The sequence below is a fragment of the Sus scrofa genome, chromosome 1 (assembly GCF_000003025.6).
Source record: "Sus scrofa isolate TJ Tabasco breed Duroc chromosome 1, Sscrofa11.1, whole genome shotgun sequence".
Taxonomy (NCBI): Eukaryota; Metazoa; Chordata; class Mammalia; order Artiodactyla; family Suidae; genus Sus; species Sus scrofa.
This window is the reverse complement of record NC_010443.5, coordinates 19,076,068-19,098,019: the sequence shown is the minus strand read 5'-3', so window position 1 is coordinate 19,098,019 and position 21,952 is coordinate 19,076,068. Positions and strand designations below refer to the sequence as shown.

At 41.0% G+C, this 21,952-nt stretch overlaps 1 protein-coding gene across 1 annotated transcript; it reads left to right on the top strand.

Moving 5' to 3' along the window:
- On the top strand, positions 373-21,719 carry RAB32 (RAB32, member RAS oncogene family). Its single transcript, NM_001123176.1, is given in 3 exon segments — positions 373-628; positions 16,745-17,022; positions 21,573-21,719. Coding segments are annotated over 3 exon segments (681 nt in total).

The window sequence follows — 21,952 nt, the reverse complement described above, 5'->3', positions numbered from 1 at the left end:
GGCGGCCGAGCTCAGCGCCGCCCCGAGGAGTAGGAAAGCCCGGGGAGAGGAAGTGCCCCGCGCCCTAGCCCGGCCCACCCGCAGCGCAGCGCAGGCGGCGGGTAGCGGCCTCCTCGCCGGGACCTCCCCCGCCAGGCCAGCCCCCGGCCCTTTCCCCGCCCCCGGCGTTTGCCAGCGGCGGCGGGTTCCAGGTCCTGTGACCGGTCAGGCGGTGCGGCGGCGCGGCGAGAGGACGGCCGGCCTCGGGGAAGTTTCGACGGCCGGCAGGGGCTCCGAGGGCGCCGCGGGGAGGTTTCGGCCGGGAGGGGGCCCCGGTGCGGAGCCCGAGCTCGCCGAGGACGGCCGGCCGGCTGAGCGGGGCCGGGCACGCTCATGGCGGGCGGCGGAGCTGGGGACCCCGGCCAGGGGGCGGCGGCGGCGGCCGCCGCGGCGCCCGAGACCCGCGAGCACCTCTTCAAGGTGCTGGTCATCGGCGAACTCGGCGTGGGCAAGACCAGCATCATCAAGCGCTACGTCCACCAGCTGTTCTCCCAGCACTACCGGGCCACCATCGGGGTGGACTTCGCCCTCAAGGTCCTCAATTGGGACAGCAGGACGCTAGTGCGCCTGCAGCTGTGGGACATCGCGGGTAAGCGGGTGGCGCGAGCCGCGGACGGAGACCCCGAGGCAGGGGGGCGGCGGCCTCCGGGCAGGGGGCGCGCGCCGGGATTCCCAGCCGTCGGTTGGGAGCCAGGGCCTTTCGGCTCCTTTTGCCCTCCTTTCTAACTCTGTCCTCAGCCTGAACTCGCCTGCCTGTCTCTGTTTAGAAGAAAGGGACGAAATCACTTAGAAAGATGGAAGGGGTTGTCCTGTGGCCTCCAGTGAGATCAGGAGAGTGGAACGGGCAGTAGAAGTTGAAGAATTTAAAAGCAGGACAAAATAAATACTTGGTAAATGAATAACCCTGGTTAGATGCCTCAGCTCAGTCTGTAGATCGCTCTCTAGTTTTTTGCGCGTCGGCCCCTCTACTCCGGCCGTCACTTGACCAGGGGTGGGTGGGCAGCCATGGGAGCTTGTCCTGAAGTTTTAACTCTGCATCTTGGCCAGGAAAAGTGAGGGGAGAGGACTGGCTCCTTGTTAGCTTTAACATTTCACAGTTAAGAGCTGAGGTTCTGAGGGGTTGAATAGCTTACCCAAAGTTACACACCTAGTCACACCTAGTTAGTAATACAACCCAAACTAGAAATTCTAGCAGGTTCCTTTTCAGGTTTTCAGTCACCCACCTTGGGTCTGAGACTTTTCATTTGAGTAAAATCCCATTCCTCATATATCATGCTTTCACTCCAAAGGCAGGCCACCCAGGAGCGGACTTGGGAATGCTCTCTTGAAACCTCACTTCCTCCCTTCTCCGCCAACCTTAACTCCGCACCTGCCTCCCCTCCCCCCAGTATTTGGCATTTGCTTTCCCTTGTCATTTTGGAGCATAATACCTCTCTGCTGGGGGAAGGTGCATATTCTTCTTGCACTAACATATGAAAACTTGAACTCTGGCTGGTGTGTGGGGTGGGATGTGCGCCTTTAAAAAGATGTTAACTTTCAGTGGTTCAGTGGTTATCCATGGTAAGAAGCTCAGTCTGCAATAGGTGTCTGTATGGGAGCATGTCAGGGCTGGCGAGGCTATCCTTCGTCCTCCAGATGCATAAAACTGCGGCAGGTAGAAGATGTGGTCGCTCAGCTGGTAGCAGAGTTGCAGGGATACAGGTCGTCTGCTGGGTTCTGCTCTTTTCATCAACAGCGTATTACATGTGGGCAAGTATCGAGGAAGCTTTATTTAAGAATAGGCCTTTTGCCTCAGATGTGGAAATAAATTTAGGTATGGCAGTCCCTCAGAGGATAATCAGCCTTTGGCTCAACTTTTTTTTTTGGTCACGGAAAACCAAAAGTTCGTTTGAAAAGTCATCTTTTGAAGCCAGAGGCTTCTTTCGAAACACTTCCTGCTTTTTCACAGAGTGCTTATGAACGCAGTATTGCTTCTTGACAAAGTCATGGATTCTAAAGGTTGCCTTGCCATGAGATAAGTCATTCTCCTGGAATGGAGCTGTGGATGTCTGTGAAGATGATTTTAAATCCTGGCCTAGGAGGATTGTTGACTTTGCCGTATTCTTCATGTAGAATAATGTGGCATTTAGCAATTAAATTATGATTGGGCCCTATGATTTTACTGTAGGTAAATAAAGGATTTTTATGGCACAGTTGTGTTTTTAAGTTTCAAGGAGAAGTCTTATATTTGGAGACTTGGGAAAGCAAAAGCATGAGTAAGAGTTTTCTCTCGGGGTATCACCCCTTTTTTCATCCTTCTTAAACAGACCTCTTCTGGCAGGAAAGGGACGTATTCAATCTTTACCAGACTCTGGGACATAGGCCTAGATGGAATAGCCTTGCATTTTTGCCCAAGTCCAAACCGTGAGCTTTTCCAGGAAGGAAGGCAGACCTTTAAGATTGCTAGAAAGGATTCCTGGGGATTAGGTACCATTCTGCAAGCACACACCAGCAAGGAACAAGATTAGAGGTAAACTTATGAGATGATTGGGAATTAATAGACTCATAAATAAGGTTTTCAGAGATGGAGTCTTAATCTATAATAAACTGAGAGTAAAAATAACATGGGTTTAAGTTAAGGTTTAGGGAGCCGCATCATTAACTATGTTTAATTTGAATATTTGTGCTACTAGTGAATCCTAGCTCATACTATTTGAATTAAATAGTAATGATATAATGAAGGCAGACTGAAGCCTGCTCCAAAGAGTTCCCCAGCGGCCAAACATATTTGCCTTATGTACTAATAAAGTTGAATCATATTTAATTCTCAGAGGAGGGAGATATTCCTTGATTGCAAAATAGTAGGTGGGTGGGCCACTTGATGTGACTAACTGAAGGTGTGGTGTTAATTACTTGTTAATTTTTTGTTTGGTTGCTTTAGAGATGGGAGAGGTGGCAAAGAAATAAAAAGTCCCTGTATTTGAGAGCTTTGGCAAGTGTGACAGGCAGGAGTTATCCAAATGTTTTCTATAAAGGTGGCCACTAAGTTTAAGCTGAACTCTTCGAATTGAGAGCCATAGTGACTGTGGGGTATAGGCTTTACAAATCCTTAATCTACTCAAAAGAGTGTAGCTTTAAAATACAGATGCAATTTATACCATCTTGTGTTAGACAATTGCTGTCTTTTACTTCATATCTGCTTTAAGACTGCTGCTCAACACTCAACTGAAATATAGTAAAATATTGAAGTCGTTGATAAAATTTTAAAGAGTTTAATAAATGCATACTAAATTAGGATGCAGCATCTCATCTTCCTTTAACACATATTACAGATGAAGTAGTGTTTGGCTCACTACTTATTATAAACTTATTAGCAAGAGAAAACTCTTATTAGCAGAGAGTTTTCCGCTTGAATGGCTGGTCTAGGCTAACTTTTTTTTGTAAGTTTTCCATTTACAGCTAATGAAATTTAGTCTTCAGGTATTCATTGAAGGGATATGCTTTTGTATGGGGAGGCAGGATTTTATCTCTGCTCTCTTTGAGCTTTCAGCTGGGCTTGAGAACTAATTTAATGTAAGATTAATAGGAGAAATTTATTTAATCTAAATTTTACGTGACATAGGAGCCCTCATAAGGAAAGGAAGACCCCCCCCCCCCCCCGGCAAAGTAGTAAAACCTAAATGTTTTTATACTAGGTTGAACAAAGAGAGGTAGTTGTAGGAAAAAAAACACCCTCTGTGGAGAGGCTGAAAGAAGAGTAATTTTAACAAGATCTGTTTGTGAAGAATTCTCTCGGCTTGACTCCCCATCTCTGATGACAGGAGTGTTTCCATACTCCCAGTCTAAGGAGGACATCTTTCACATGAGGGTTTTATCTTCTGAGTTAAGGAAGAAAAGGGGGAAATGAGAGCACCATTTGTGCACTTTGTGTTTTTTAAGTGCCTTTAGTTCAAATAATTCTTAGGCCAAAGTGACATTTTTGGGAGGGTGGCCTTTTCAACTACTTTCACTTTTTAGGATCAAAATTTCTTTATAAAAATCTGAGTAATACCCCTTTAGGCCAAAGAACAAGTCAGGCACAATGTATCCTGAGATTCATGTCACTGTTGTTTATCAGAGCATCAAATGCATGCTTGGAAGACACTATAAATTATATAAACCATACTTAGATTCACTTTTTGTTTTTTTGATTCCCATCCAGAAATAGAATGGTGTCTTGATTTCCTTGCTCTGTCTTGCATATTGCCAGTTACGTTACCTTGTGGTCTCTGCTTGTCTTCTTTTGTAGCCCTACAACTCTTTATGAGCAAGAATCTGGAATATTATTTCTCATGCTTTCTTGACCTTCAAAGTATCTGTCAGTCAGGGATTATTAATACTCAAGTTTCTTCTAAATACAAAGAAGCGATGCTTTGAGGAGTTAGTCTCTGTTATTTGTCATCTCTGTCTTAAACACTGAGTACTGCAACAGCTTTCTTAGGGCTTACCAGTGGCCAGTGATTTAATATCTCACTTAAACGGACCTAAAGAAAATCTTTATATCCATCTGACTCTTGTATCATCTTGCTATCTTCACCTTGCTCTGGCTCAGTTTCTGTGCTCGATTACAAGCAAAGCCTACTGTCCCATTTCTCAGCTTCACATCTTCCTCTTTGTGAGTCCTGGCATACCTTTGGGGGCCTCAGCCTGGACTGTGCTTTCATAATTGCCCAGGCAGGAATTTCAGCGTAACAGCATATTTGTGTTATCACACGCGAAAATTGCTCTGATAATGATATGCCTCTTGCCCTCTTTTTTTTTTTTTTAATTCGTGACTGTTCTATGTTGCCTCATTTAGTGCACGTAAGCTGAAGAGTGTTCAGGTTGGAGGGAGAGATAACCCGGTGTTGATAAGAAGTACCAAAACTTGGCTCCCTACCAATTGCCTAATCATTCTACTGTTTGAACTGGATTATAGGCTTTTAGAGCCCCCATGGTTTAAATATAGAAAGGTGTGATAAGTTGAGAAAGAACACACAGGTAATCCATGGGCCTATGCAGAGATAGGTCTCCTGTCTCTGAACTATGACAGTAAGCTTCTAATAAGTAGAGTGGATTTTTGGTTCACTGGTTTCAAAACAGTAGCATAAATTCTTGTCTAAATTTGCAAATGTTCTGGTCACCCCTAGTTTAGAGCATATGACTTATATTTGATACCCATTGTAATAATTACCATCTCTTTATGTTATCAATCCAGAATTTCCAGTTCTTACACTTAATCTTGAAGCACAGTACTTCCAAGGTAGACACTTTTTGATTGGCTGTGTCTTTTTTTTTTTTTTTAATTGTGCATTTTGAAAGACTATTTCCAAACTGTGGACTTTCCTGAGCTGTTTTATTGGTATGGTTGCAGAGCATACCTTGGAAAAGCAAGATCAGAATTAAAGATGTGTGTCTGGTCTGCTCTGTGATCTCACTGATTAAGCCCATATGCCATGCATTATGCTAGAGGTATGGCGTCATGTTCACATATATTTTAGGAGAAATTTTATCTATCATGTATATGTTATTCTGACCTTCCAGGTTTCTTAAGCTTACAGTATGTATATTTTGATGATCTTTACTCTCTTTTATTTGTTTATTTTTTAATTTTTTAAATTTTTTGTCTTTTTGTCCTTTTTTAGGGCTGCACCCGCAGCACATGGCAGGTCCCAGGCTAGGGGTCTAATCGGAGCTGTAGCTGCTGGCCTACCACAGCTCACAGCAGTGCTGGATCCTTAACCCACTGAGGGAGGCCAGGGATCAAACCTGCAACCTCATGGTTCCTAGTGGGTTTCATTTCCGCTGTGACACATGGGAACTCCCTTACTCCCTTTTAAAATGAACTCAAGATGTTATTTTTACTCACGTATGATGAGACCGACACATCAGGACACAATTGCAATTGAAAGAAATCAATTATTATGCGTAGTTCCCAAGAGGAGGGGCCGTTCACACCCTGCAGGAAGAGAAGTACCAGGAGCTGGGAGAAAGCAAAGCAAGGGCTAGAGCTCTTTTGTGGTTTTCACCGGAAATAATGGACAAGGCAGCATAGGCAGGCAGAGCAAGCTTAGGATTGGGTAGTTTGAAAGATTTCAGTGGGCTCTGGGTTAGAGGGACCATCCCCGGTTGTCTAGTTCCTGGCCATGGGGTGACTCTGGGCAGGAGGATAGATAGGGTCCTGGACTGCAGGAGCCTGGAAAAAGAAAGCAGGGAGAGGATAAGGATTCAGGATTGGATGGTTTGTATATCAAAGATGTGCTCTCAGCACATTGTCCGCTCTCTCTGAGAACTAACTAACCCCGTGGAAGGGGCAGTCCCTCTTCTGGTCCACAGGGCCCTAAGAGGTCAAAGCATCATAAAATGCAGAAAGCAAAAAACATGAGTAATGCCTATTTCTAGGCACTTATTAAAACAGATTGAGAGATGAGAGAAAGCACTCTACGAGAGAAGAAAACTTTAAAGGCCTTTAGATTTGGAGCCCAGGAATAGCATATCCTCAAAATAGTGAGGATTTCACACTTAATCAACACTTAGGTAATGGAGAGTGGGCTCAGGCGACACGTTTCACGTTGTATTATGGTTGTAGAGATCTTCTCTTGGATGGTGAAGAAAGTGCTGACATATGTGGGGAGATTTCTGTAGGGTGAGATAAAAGATCAAGAAAAAGTGCTTTAGAATTCTTAATCATATTTTCAAAAGAGCTTTTTGCACTTTTTGCAGTCGAGGAGTCTAGAAACATGTGGTTTCTCCACTCATTTTGAGAGAGACAAACCACATAAAGATAAATGGAGAACACGGGTTTAGTTTACGGCTCTCTGGTGGTCTTTCTCACTGACAGATGATCTTACATTCAGCTCTTCCCCATTCTTTTCACTCACTTCTATCCCGATATTTTCCTTAAGCATCTCCTGTAGTGATTTTTGATTGTTTTGACATTAAGCTAAATAAATATATTGGGATGTTTACTGTGATTATATGGAACTTCCTCTGTCAGACTCATCTGAAGTGTTTAAAATGCAGATTCTTTAGCATCAGCTATAAGCAGGTTTGTCTTTGTCTGTCAGACATCCCCAAACATCATCGTTTAACAAGAGAGAAGTTAAAGTCTCTCACCTCGTGTAGGTCTGTGGTTGGGCAGTCCAAGGCTGGTGAGCAGAACCATAAAGTCTTCCTGGACAAAAGCGAAGGTTTTACCACTCTGCTCTTCCCTGGCCGTTGTCTTTGCAGCCCAATCAAATGCACACACCTTGTTGCAAGGGCAGCAAGGAAATCTAGGGCTTCTTTTGTTTGCTTTTAAATTGGACCCATTGCCTCCTCAAGTCCAGTTCTGTGAAGGGAAATTGGAGAGGCAGCTAGTGGTCTTCCATGCTTACTGAGTTGGAATTCCAGGAGGTAAAGCCTGGAGATACGTAATTCTCCAAGCACCGTGGGTGATCTGCTTTATGCTCAAGTTGCGAACAGCTGCTCTGAGTTAGCCTCCCCCCCCCAACCCAAACCATCCTCTCTCTGCGCACAAGGAGTCTCCACTTGCCAGGACAAGCCTGCTGCTCGCCATGCTCCCTCACCCTCACCTTCCCTGGCCCTGAAGTCCCTGTCCTTTTGGCATCACCTGCTCCTTATCTTTGTGACTGTCTCAAGAGGTGGTGTACGGAGGCAAGATAAATTTCAGGACAGAGATGACACAGGTCTTGCTCTCCCTGAACACTTTACTCAAGGAAGGAAAATGCCGTATCTTTAACGTTTAAAACTATTATGACTTTGGACACAAACCAAAAAGATATTTTGATCTTATTCCCTCCTTTAAATTGATTAAAGTCAGCTGTTCTTTTGCAGTCGCCACAGAAGATTGTAAATAGTTGAATAAAACAGACTTTACATGGTGACCTAAATACCACAAAAGCCCAGTCGTCTTACATGAGCAAAAAGAGAAACCCAGAGTCTGAATTGGCCTGTATCTGGGAATAGGTAATTTTGAAGACGATTTAGTGTTACTGCTGCTACCATCTCAAAAGCCGTCTGTTTTCATTTTAGTTTAAAAAATTTTTTTTGTATTCAGTTTTGTTACTCTTTTGTTACAGGTTTCATCTCAATCTCAAAAAGTGGTGCTATGAACACAAAAATGGTGCTTTGTACATGATTTAAATAGCACCTTGCCTCTTTTCCTTTATAGCTTATTTTTCCAAGTGGAAGTATGTTTCTAAGTGTAGGCATGGAATCCCACAGTTAGGAACTTTTGGTCATTGACCTTCTTGACCTTCTCACATAGTAACAGTTAACATATATCAAAAGCTGGGGAGTTCCCGTTGTGGCGCAGCAGGAATGAATCCGATCTGTATCCATGAGGATATAGGTTTGATCCCTTGCTCAGTGGGTCAGTGATCCAGCATTGCCATGAGCTGTGGTGTAGGTTGCAGACGTGGCTTGGATCTGGCATGGCTGTGGCTGTGGTGTAGGCCGGCAGCTGCAGCTCTGATTGGACCCTGAGCCTGGGAACCTCCATATGCCGCAGGTGCGGTCCTACAAAGCAAAAAAGAAAAAAAAAAAAGAAAAAGAAAAACCAAAAGCTGTTTTCTGGTTTCTGTTACTCAGTTTACTTTTATTCTCATTTCACTTAAGATCATCTGTAGAAATGGGATTGTAACTGTAAACTGAGACTCAGGTAGGTTAAGGGATTTTCCTCGAGGTTTGTACACATATAACCTGCAGAGTTAGGGCACAGATCCAGGTATTTCTGACTCCAAAGTCTCTTGTTATATTATCTTCCTTTCATCTACATATGATAAGAAGGAAAACCAGCTAAAGCAAAGGTATTGTGTAAAATCATGTGATTCTTTTTACCTTTTTCGAGGTACAGTATTAACATATGAAATTCAGTGTATCAAATCCAGATTCAGATGATGCTAATTTGATGCATTATCTTTGAAATTTGTTTTATCTGAGGATAACACAGCCACTGTTTTATGGAAAATCTTGCAAGCCAGTTGGGGGAAAATGGGCGACTAACGATAGGGTCTGTTTTTAATTACACTGTTTTATTGGTTAGTATTATGGTAGTTGTTTAATATAAGTGTTCTTTTCTTCTAACAATGCCTATAATTCTATTATGTTAAATATTTAGGTGTAATTCTGGGGCCGTTTATAAGGCACGTTTAGTAATAAAGTAGAAGTATAAAGAGTCATGAACTAGATGCCCTAAAAATAACCTGTGTGGCTACAAATTATAGCCTCTTACATATAAAATCTAAGACCCATTATGATATCACTTTATTACCTGTATCAAGCTATAAACATTTTTAGTGGATAGGTAATTATCCTTCTAGAACCAATGGCTGGACTTAAATTTTGACTGGGTCTTGATCTGTTACTCACCAACCACACAAACTTGTTAGAAGTGCATTATCTCTGAGATGCATACTGAAATTTAAGGATTTGTTTTTAAAGGACTTTATATGCACGAACTAGAACTATACATTTTCACCCAATCACCTTGAGCAAGAATATGTAGCTCGGTGATTCTTAGTGGATGGGAGAAGATAAGCATTTATAATTGGAAAGCTAAGCACCAATTGTCCTATTGCTTTGATTTGTTTTTCCTTGTGTAATTTATATGTTTTGAATTTCAAATAACATTAAGAGACATTTAGATTATTTATCAAATGGAAGCATAAACATAAAATTTTGAGATAAACATTAAAAAAAAAAAAAAAACAGTGATGAAAATCATAAGAGAAGCTCCCTGGCTTGTGTTTCTGATAAAAGTTCAAAATGCAATACTTTCCTTTTCAAATTTGAGAGGAAATACTTTGCCTTTGAAATTTTCCATGACCTTTCCTTTCCTAAAGAGTTAAGGCATACTGTTTTTTGGTTTTTCTTTTCCTTAATTGAGATACACATTCTTGGCAAATGTATTAAGTTGTGGCCCCACCTTTTCAAAGTCATTGGTCTTGGATACTCCAAATATCAGATAAACATTTGAATCCTTTTGCCAACATTTGTACTTTAAGTTTCATCCCTTTGGAATGTACGAAGTTGTGCATCTTTAAATATCTCTGCGCCGAGATGACTAGCACTGTGCTCTTTTTTTCCCGTTCTCATTGCCAAGATGTCTAGTTATAATCAAGGTTCCTTCTTCTAGAGAAGGAAATAACACATCTTTTTAAAGGAGGACACATTTTAGGGTTATTTGGAATATGCAGGCAATGTGCCCACAGTGATATGGATGAAAAACTGTCCCTAGATTTTTTTCCTGCACCCAGTCCTTGCCCCTCATGGAACACAAACCAGGGGCATTCAGCATGGCAGGAATTTTCTGCTTTTATTTATGTACTTGGGGAAAGTAAAATCCTCAAATAATAAATATTTCTTGAACTAAATTTAAAATGTTTGATTGGCTACCCCTCAAAGTATTTTTTTGCTGTTATCTTTTTTTTGGGGGGGGGGCTGCACCCGAGGCATATGGAAGTTCCCAGGCTAGAGGTTGAATTGGTGCTGTAGCTGTCCACCTACACCACAGCCACAGCAGTGCCAGATCCAAGCCACATCTGTGACCTACACCACAGCTCACAGCAACGCTGGATCCTTAACCCACTGAGCGAGGCCAGGATCAAACCTATGTCCTCATGGATGCTTGTCAGATCTGCTGAGCCATGATGGGAACGCCCCCCCTCAGAGTGTTTTTAATATTCTTTTCTAAAATAAGAAAAAGAAAAATCTCCAAGATTCTGTGGGATTCTAATGGAATTCTAGCCTGGATATGCAAGTCTTTCCCACTAGTTTGATCCTCACCCCTTTCTTAAACCCAGGTAGGCCTGCTCCTGAGGTGCTGGGAAAGGGGAAGTAGGAAAAAGTATGTTTCTCCCGCTGTGACTCAGAGCAGCACTGCTGGGAAATTGCCTCCAGTGGTTAAATTTGAGCCTTGTAGTCCACTGGTGGCTAGTATGGTTCTGACTAAGCTGACTGCTCCTATGGGCGTGCAACCCGAAAGGCACAGTATGGAAATCAAGAAGTAAAGAGATGTATGAAGTTATACTTTCATGATGAGTAAACATTTGAATGGAGTTTCTTGATAACGTATCTTTCAAAAAGACTAGTAAGATTAGCTTACATCCCTCAATGAATAACCACTTCTTGTTTAGTACCGTAATATGCTCTTTGTATCTCTGAATACACCTCACACATCATGGTATCACTTGGTCTTTTTCCTCAAATGGACTGGGAGGTTCTTAGGCTCGTATTCATCCTTTTATTATTTTCACCAATATCTAGCCCAGTGCCTGGTACACAGGAAGAACCTAATACATATTTTTTAGTTGAGGTCAGATCTAGATATAAGAGATAAAATGGTATTTGGGAGTTACCAGTCAAGAGAGAGTCTAGGTCAGATCTAGATATAAGAGATAAAATGGTATTTGGGAGTTACCAGTCAAGAGACCAGGCATCTAATACATGGACAGATGAGGGTGACTTCGTTCCAATAAAACTTTACTGAGCTGGATTTGACCATGAGCTATATGGTTTGCCAAACTCAGCCCCAAACACCATTAAAATGATGATTTCTCTCACTTTCTACATTTTCATGGTGGGGGGAGAAACGTGAGGGTGACTTCTCATTGGATGCACTTGTGCCATCTAATACTATCATCTCAAAGTTAGGGTTCAAGTCTTGGTGCTGCGGGACAAGAACACTGGCAGCTGAGGAGTTCTGCTTGGAAGCCACACTTCTGTTCGCTGTCACTGGCCAGGACGAGTCCATGGACACTACTGATTTAGCAGGGGCCCAGCAGTGTGCTCCTCCATGTATTTAGAAATAGAGGAGAATGGAATATTCATGAACGTGAGTTTTATTTTCCACTGGAATCCTTTGTTTTAGACAGTAACGAGGGACTAGCTAAAATTACCCAGGGGAAAACTGAAACCAAGATATAGGCTGCCACTCTTCCTCTAGTAGCAAAGTTTACTTGACTTTCCAGTTTAACAACTGAAAGAACTTAGCAAATCTATGCATTTAAACCTTTACAACAACATAGTTAAAACTAGGTTTTACCTCTTTAGTTTTTTGGAGAACAACTCTTAATTTTATGTCAAGATTATCATTTAAACAAATTCATCCTATCTTCTTCCACTCCCTAATTAAACTTCATTTGCTTTAGAAACTTGTGTTTTTTACTTGTTTTTACCAGTTTGAGAATATATCTCTGAAGCACAAGTGAATTACCTCTGAATTTTTTTTTTTTTAAGAAGAGGCCATGAATTTAGTAAAATATGAAGTGTATTTTATTCTTTTGGAAAATAAGCTATTTCCCTAAATGCAGAGACCTGGCCTTTTGACACTGGGTCATTTACATTTGCTGTCTGGATTTGGTGGCTGCAGAATCTTCAGAAGATCATTATAACATTAGAGTTATAACATAGAAACCTAAAATACGAGAGCTGGGAGGGACTTTGATGATCCCTAAAGATCTCTAAAGACAACTGGATGATTTAGGCGGAGTTGTTTCCTGGGAGAGCTTGACTGTTGGGTGCTTGATGCTTGATTCTCCAGTACAGCTGTTCTTTCCTCTGCAAAGTACAAGGTCCAGCACATAACCAGCAAATAATTTAAGGCTTTGCCGTGTGTAATGGCACCAGTTAAAAAGGAAAACTCAGGCTTTCATCATGCAATAAGTTTATTGGGCACTTAATAATAATAATAATACTTAGCTAATATTTGTTCGGTGTTTACTGTGGACTTAATGTTTTATCCTCTTTGAACTTGAACCACAGCCTACATGCAGAGAGACCTTAAGTATATTCCTCCATGAACTTTATGTACCACCTCCAGTTCAAGGTATAGACCGTTTTAACCCCCTAGAACAGTAATCATTAAACTTTTTCTGTAAAGTTCCTACTCAAAATTATTTTAGGTTTTGTGAGCCATTTACTCTTTGTTGCACCTATTCAATCCTGCCATTATAGAATGAAAACAGGCATCTAATACATGGACAGATGAGGGTGACTTCGTTCCAATAAAACTTTACTGAGCTGGATTTGACCATGAGCTATATGGTTTGCCAAACTCAGCCCCAAAAATCTCCTGGGCAGACATTTTACATTTAACCTTCCCAGTGACCATGTGTGGTAGGTATTTTTTTTTTTACAGCTTTACTGTGATATAGTTAAACATACAGTAAAATGTACAGTTTCATAAGTTTTGACATATGTATACACTTGTGAAACATTCTTGTTATCAAGATTGCAAACGTGGTCCTCACCCCCAAACTACTTCCTCTTGCTCTTTAGTAATCCATCCCTCTGCCTTGCCCAAGGCAATCCCTGATCTGCTTTCTCTTGCAGTAGCACTATAGTTTTTAACTTTTTTGAATTCAATCTAAGTGGACTCATAGTATTCCCTATTCCCTCCCTGGCCTGGCTTTTTGGACTCCGCATAATTACTTTGCGATTCATCCATGTTGTTACTTGTATCCATAGTTTGTTCCTTTCCTTTCTAGTGTTGAGTTGTATTCCATTGTATGATACATCATAGTTTATTCATTACTGTGTGAATAGACTTTTGGATTGCTTCCAGTTTGGGAGTATTAAAAATAAAGCTGATTGAGCATTCACAAACATGCCTTAGTGTAGACACAAATTTTTGTTTTGTTTGCAAATACATAGGAGTGAAATAGGTTGGTTGTATGGTAGGTATATGTTTACATTCTTAAGAAGCTATCAAATTGCTTCCCAAAGTGGTTGTACTATTTTATATTATTCTCACCAGCACAGTTTATTGGAGCTCCAGCTGCTCCACATCTTCACCAGCACTTGGTATAATCTGACTTTTTATTTATAGCCATTCTTTTCGGTGTAAAGGATCAGCTCGTGGTGATTTAAATTTGCATTTCCCCAATGTCTAATAATTTTGAGCATCATTTCTTGTGCATATTTGTCACTATATAAATTCTTTGGTAAAGTGTTCCAATCTTTTGCTTGCTTTAATTTTTTTTAATCTTTTTATCTTTGTACTTGGAGTTTTGCGAGCTTTTTATATTCTGAGTACAAGTTTTTTTAATCAGACATAGGCTCTGTAATTTTTTCTCCCGGCTTCTGCCTTTACTTTTCCTTTGCTTAGCAGTGTAATTAGCACTGTTTTGATTTGTCATATATGGTAGTTGTTAGAAAGAACACTCCCCGATGTTGAGACTCTCGGCGAGTTTTGAATCCGAGCCTTGGAACCTAAGGATATTGATATTCTAAGACACAAGGTCCTCCTCAAAAATGCCTTGTCATATACATTCCTGGTTTTCTTAGGCTTTAACCAGAAAGTTTATATAAATACAGACTTGAATTTGTTTTAGCATGATTGGTAGAAAGAAATATTTGGGGGGATTTATAAATGATTCTGTGAACCAAACAAAAGTCACTAGAGTTTAATAGCTCTTTATAACTTCTGGATTTCTATACTTTTACTAGTTTGGCAGCCTGCCATCTTTTCTAATTAAAGGGTGTTTGGGGTTGGTGGATGCAAACTGTTTAACATTTGGAATGGTTGGGGAATGGGTGGGCAATGGAGCCCACTGTGCAACAGGGAACTGTATGTGATTGGGTCACATTGCTGTACAATCAACTATACTTTAAATTAAAAAAAAAAACCGAAGGAATACTTTCTTGTAATCTAGACTTAGTGAGACTCATTTCTCTTATTGCTCTAGTCATTTCATATATAATAATTAAAATTCAGAAAAAGTGAAAATCAGTAGTAGTGTGTACTCTCCAGTTAAAATTGAAGTCGGAACCACTTGAATACATCCTCACAGTGTTTACAAAATAGTGATACTGACTTTGAGCAGTTGGTCCCGCCTCTGTGAGCATGCCCTGTATGATAACTAAATGTATGTTTGTGGAAAATAGTGCAATGCTAACTTTTTATAAATGTCGGCATAGGTGATTGAATAAGCTAAATCATGGGCTAGTTAGATTTACTCTGCCAATAAAATATGACCATGATAGTGGGATGTCTCATGTGACCATTTGTTTTAATAAAATTCAGAACTGTGAACTATCATAATACAATTTTAGGCAAGGCCCCTGTGAAGAGTCATCAAAACCAAATGACCTTTGTTTATCCATTTACGCTTGACTGTTGTATTCTTCTTCCATTATCCTGTTAAGCAATATCTAAACTTGTACGATGGCACAGAATTTGGAGGAGAAAACATTAATGTGGGGTGTAGCTTTGCATTTGCTACTGCTAATAAAATATAGGTTAAGCTTGCTTTTCATCGTATGCTTTAGTAGGAAAGTATTCTGTCACAGAGGATGTTTCTATCATTGGACAAAGAGTTATACATTTTAGACTGTGGAGTAAGTCAGAAAGAGAAAGACAAATACCACTTATATGTGGAATCTAAAATATGGCACAAGTGAACCTATTTGCAGAACAGAAACAGACTCACAGACATAGAGAACAGACTTGTGGTTGCCAAGGGGGAGGAGGGGGGAGGAGGATGGACGGGGAGTTTGCGGTTGGCAGATGCAAACTATTCCATTTAGAAGGGATAAGCAGTGGGGTCCTACTGTAGAGCTCAGGGAACTATATCCAGTCTCTAGGGATAGAACATCTTGGAAGACAGTATAAGAAAAAGAATGTATATGTTTGTATGCCTGGGTCACTATGCTGTGCAGCAGAAATTGACAACACTGTATATCAACTATAATCTAATGAAAAATAAATTTAGATTTGCAGTGATTGCCAGTCATTTTTCCTCAGCACTTTCCTCAGTAATTTGACAGCCCAAAGGTATGAGCTTTAGAAGGCAGGACAGCTCTAAGATAGTGCAGAGTGGCTGGCATATTTCCATGCCCGTGTGTGAGTCAGAGGACCCGCGTCTGCTCCTGTCTTCTTTGGTCAGTGCCACTGGAATCCTGGCCAAGCAGCCTTTTGCGTGTTTTTCCATCTGTCAGATGAAGATAAGGGTTCTTCTCATGTCAGAGATTAGTACAAAATCAGATCGTAAGAGAAAGCTTTGTGAGGTCCTATATGGTGTATTAAAACAGTGCATTTTCCCCCAAAGTATTTAGCATGTTAAATGATTTAACAAGTACAGTGATACTTGAAGAACTCTGCAGTTGATCCCTTTGAACGACACAACCAGTCGTACCACCTTGTTCTAACACAGTTGCATGTCTGCCTTCTTAGAGGAGAGCAGTCTTGCATGTTGAGTCAAAAGTGGGTTTGGCTGAAGACGTGAGGAGTTAAGAGCAGGAGCTCCTTTATCTCATGTCCAGTCCCAATCTCTCTGGCTAGCATTTTACCCACCACACTTATCTTCTTCCTGCAAGTCTCATTTTCTCTATTCTCGTCTCTTCCCTCCACTCCCAGCTTCCTCTTTTCCTTTAATACCTCTTTTCTCTTAGACCAAGGGGGAGTGAAGGGGGCAGGTAATGGACCCCATAGCTTTACAAACTGTCACCTTGATGTTTAAGGGAATGTGGTGTGTGTGCACAGACATAAGTAAGACAAGGCAGCTGGCTGCTCAGACCGCATCATCAGCCACTCCTGCTTTGCGGGTCATGGTTCCGTGTGTGTTTCCTTAATCCCGCCAGTTTGTGTTGCTATGGAATGGCAGATATGTGTTTACAGCATTATTTCTAGGATCAAAAGGTTATATCTAAATATAGACTCTTGTCTGAATTATAAGCTTTTAATCTCTTACTGTATTGTTTCCAGGACAGGAACGGTTTGGCAACATGACCCGAGTATATTACAAAGAAGCTGTTGGTGCTTTGGTCGTCTTTGATATATCGAGAGGCTCCACATTTGAAGCCGTTTTAAAATGGAAAAATGATCTGGATAGTAAAGTCCACCTTCCAAACGGCAGCCCTATTCCTGCTGTTCTCTTAGCTAACAAGTGTGACCAGAAAAAGGACAGTGGCCAGAATCCGTCTCAGATGGACCAGTTCTGCAAAGAACATGGCTTTACTGGATGGTTTGAAACCTCTGCAAAGGTGAGTTGTGCTTTGCATTTATATCTGCTCTTCTGTTAACTTGTAAATCTGAACTGCTGCTATAAAGTGTTTAGATGGATGTACTGGCATGGTTTTTGGAAGCTTAGAAAAAAAGTGACGTGTAGCATGGATATGTTATAGCTTCTTGCAGTCAGCAGCAGGAATGCTTTCAGAACTGGCTAGTGGGGAGGTGGATAGAAGGGCAGATTTTACATGAAAGTAAGAATGAGTATTATTAGAGCAAAGCACAAATGACCTTTTCTGTGAGTTTGAGTCCTTAAAGGAAGTACTTTTCATGCAACTGGAGTTTGTGGGCTATGAGGTACAAGCACAAGTCAAGCACAGGGATTTTCGATGTCCATAGGGACATAGATGTCCCTAGTGAAGGTGTGGGTCACGTGCAGGACTAACAGAGACAAGCAACAGGTCAGAGAGATGCATTCAGGTGATGTTTGAAGAGTTTTTTTAGATCAAATGTGTATGAAAGAATTTGATCAAGAGGAAAGTATCCACATTTGTGACATACTTTTCAATGAAAATAGAGAATTTTTTCTTTCATGCAGTTATAGGATGCTGGATAAAATGTTTTTGAAAAAAACAAAAAAGTTGGGTGATAAACCTTAATGGGCTAGATATGCAAGGAAGCAAAAGTGAAAATCCCAAGCACAAGATATTGCATGGGAGGGGCCTCATTTGTATGCACTGGAAGTTTCACTTTAGAGGGTGGATGAGAAAATACTGGTGAGACTCTGTGATGACAAATTCAAAACCATAAATGTGGCATAATCTTTTTTTTTTTTTTTGTCTTTTATCTTTTTAGGGCCGCACCCGTGGCCTATGGAGATTCCCAGGCTAGGGGTCTAATTGGCGCTACAGCTGCCGGCCTACACCAGAGCCACAGCAGCAACGTGGAATCCGAGCCATGTCTGCAACCTACACCACATCTCATCGCAACGCCAGATCCTTAACCCATTGAGCGAGGCCAGGGATCGAACCCACAACCTCATAGTTCCATGTGAGATTCGTTTCCACTGTGCCATGATGGTAACTCTGATGTGGTATAATCTTAACGCAATTCCAGCTTTTAAGTATGCCTTCTGTGATTTTCTTGTACATATCAAAAAAAAATGCAAACCTGCATTGTTCCTCTAAAGCACCCACTTATTACCAGGTTACTTTTAGCTTTACCAGAAACCTGCTCTAAAAGCGGAAGATTATTTGCTGCCACTGATGATCAGAATAATGAAAGCAACACTATAGGAAATGACACAGAAAGCACTCTGAAAATATTGTGATGGTGGGGTCATTGGAAAAAATAGTGTCTACTGGAGGCAGAAGTATTTACTCCTAAGCCGAAGGCTATTTGTTTAAATAAATATATCCTACTATTTTAAAAATTTAGTTTCATAAATAAAAAGTAGCGGTAGCAGAGAGATGAAACCCATAGGAGCTGTACGAGCACTTAGCCAAAGAGTAAGGAAAAGATTACAGAAGGTAAGCTTTTTATGAAGACACTGGCTCTGGAAGCCAAGCTCTCTGTCTGTTCTCTGCACCTATCAAGGGATTTGCTTTACTTCCCAGCTTTGTTGGAAAAACATTAGTGGCATGTGTAAATGTTTATTAGAGCATGAGATTTGATGAAGAAGATGAATGTATTACAGTTAAAATTTCCTCTTTTGGAATTCCTGTTGTGGCTCAGTGGGTTAAGAACCCAACATAGTGTCCATACGGATGCAGGTTTGATCCCTGGCCTCGCTCAGTGGGATAAGAATCTGGCGTTGCTGCAAACTGTAGCAGAGGTCACAGATGCAGCTCAGATCTTGTGTTGCTGTGGCTGTGGTGTAGCCTGGCAGCTGCAGCTCCGAGTCAACGCCTAGCCTGGGAACCTTTATATGCCATAGGTGTGCTGCAAAAATAAAAAAAAAAAGAGAAAATTCCTCTTTGTGTTTCATTTGAATTAATCAATCAAGTAATAAATCCAAATTTCTCCCCAAAATCTAGAAGGAAGATTCATAAGCAATAGTATCATGTGACCTGTAGCCTGAGACTGTTTCAGCTTCATTATATTTATAAGACATGAAGGGTTGCATGTAGAGGTGAAAAGGAAAATGTATGTTGTGTGCTTTCCTATGAATATATTAGAAATAATCTGCTGAATTTCCTTAATGGTAAACCAGGAGTGTTTCAAGAAAATAATGATAATATAAAATTTAGGTTAAAATTTTTAGTCAAGGCTTAAAGTACTGGCCGAGTGTTGCTAATACCTATGCTCCTAAGCTGGCAGGCAGCTAACTTCAAATCTGATTTCTGCTTGAATTCTAGTGATCTGAATCCTAATAGGTGTACGGCCAAAAGCAAGTTTAAATTCATGCACTTTATCTTTTCACCTTTGTAGCAAATAATGGATTTCCAGTAAGAGAATGTGTGACTACACGGCAGTATGGGAATTTCTGTTCTAATCAATAACAATTAAATGTAGTTAGAGAACATTATAATTATTTGGTATAATGGGGATGGTGAGGACTGAGTGACATTTAGGCATTTAAAAATCAATACTGGAATTAAAGTTAATGCCTGTCTTGGGAGTGAAGGTAAAAATGCTTGTATTGGTGCTAGAAAAGACACCTAAATAAATAGGAGAGGTCTTGCAGGTTTCTCACCGTCTGAGAAGGGTATGACGGATAAGAGAGAAGGCTAGAATAAACCTAGTGGTATTGGATTGGAATTGACGAGGTCAGTATGGACTTAATGTTTTATATATCTTTATAAAATCCTATGTTTTATGCATGCACACACCCATCATGTTACACACAGAGTGATAAACATAGAAGTAGAACCCATGTGTGCATGGGTACATGCGTATATTTACCAGGTCTGTCTGCTGAAAAGGTTCAGAAGCAATGATGCCAAAGAACCAATGAACTTACCAAGTCCTCAGAATTTGATTTTTAAATACTTTATCTAATAAAAAGAACTGGGGCTCCCTAGAGAAATGACCGATTCCAGGACTAGTGGCACACAGAAAGTAAAGATGTGCCTGAGATACTTTGTGACGCCAGAATCTGAGCGAACACTCACAAAGCGATGGAGACATGTCAAAGAGATACAGGAGCCTGCTTCTGGGAGCTCCAGAATTGCAGACAGTTTGAGCAAAAAAATATGTAATCCATAGAATAAAATAATAATCCATAACATGAATAAACAAGTGAATAAATGGGAGAGAAGAGAAAGCTCTTCCTAACTGTAAAATTCCAACTAATAAATGGAGAAGGAATGATGGAAATATGAAGCCATTAAACACAACAACAATAATGTTTGGGGGAAGAATTAATTGATGCTAAAGTGAATGGGGAAAGGGCTATGGTGAAAAGCAGGTGTTCACATACTTGTACTTACTAAGTATAAAGTGAAAAATAGTAACTTTTCACTGGAGAAGCCTGGCAGATATGCCTTCTTCAAAAAAGGGCACATCACTTATATCTTATTCCTGCCAGCAACACGTGACTTAAATTTAATGATGAGGAAACATTAAACAGATCCAAACTGAGGGATATTCTCTGGCCAGTTATCTCCAAGAGTGTCAAGGTCTTGAAAGGCAAGGAGACTGAGGACCCGTTCCAGATTTAAGGAGACCACAGAGACAGGACACGAAATACAGCTGCCCACCTGGATCAGAAACAGAACTGAGACAGGTGGTGAAATCGGAACAAGGCTGCTAACTCTATGCTGGCACACCACCATCACCTCCTTTCCTGATTTTGATAGTTGACCTCTGGTTACCTAAGATGTTAATGTTTACGGAAGACGGGTGAAGAGAATTTTTACTATTTTTACAAATCTGAAATTATTTTAAAATGAAAAGTTAAGTGCTTTAAAAAAGAAGCACAGTTTTGGCTACGTTACTTATTGTATAGTTAATGACAGTTTATGGATCAGCCACACAAATGTGATAGGTAGTGATTCCTTAGAGCATCCTTAATGGACATCACACCTACAGCATTGTTTCAGCTCAATTTGTGCATGTCAACGAAAAGTCATAACTTATACTCAGAGGTGGGGAAGTGACTTGATGCCTTATCACCTTTTAATGTGGTTTGAGCCCTTTAACATTTTTTTTTTTTCCACAATGTAAGGAAAAAAAAATGAAGGAGATGTTCAGGGCAGGATTTTTTTAATCTTTGTGCTTTCACTTATGTGGCTGGCACCCTAGAGCAGGATGAAGATTCATTTTCAACCATGGAGATAGTTCACTGAACCTCAGGGGCAGAAGTTTAAAGCATTAAAAAAACAAAAACAAAAACAAAACAAAAAAACAAAACAGGAACATCAGAAAGCGTGATCCTTTGTAAAAAGAAGTGGGTTCCACAGTCACAGTACTGAGTATAGCATTGAACTCGTAGCAAACACCTTAGTATTGGAGCAGAAGATGGAGTTGGTGTCCTTTTAATGTCCCCTCTGACAAAGTTTCCTAGTGCCTGTTAATACTCTTCATGCTTCCTTCTAAGAATTAGTCCTGAGAATTGATCCTCGTCCTCATTTCTGCACTGCAGGATAACATAAACATAGATGAAGCAGCCCGGTTCCTAGTGGAGAACATTCTTGCAAACCACCAAAGCTTCCCCAGTGAAGAAAACGATGGCAGAATTAAACTGGATGAGGAGACCATGAAAAAAGAGAACAAGTCCCAGTGTTGCTGACTTGGCATCTGCTTCTCTCCTGTGGACGCAGCCTGACTTGGTTGGAAGCAAATTCCTGGATCGCAGTGGCGGATGTGCTGCTGTGTGAACCTTCCTGGGGCTGTGCCTTAAAATGACAAGGGTGGCACCCCAGGAGCTTGCAAAGAAAGGGGACACTGGTGAAGGAGCCCAGCTCTACACCTTCACATAGGAACACTTAGGCTTCCGTTGCTGTTGCAGTCTTATCCAGGATA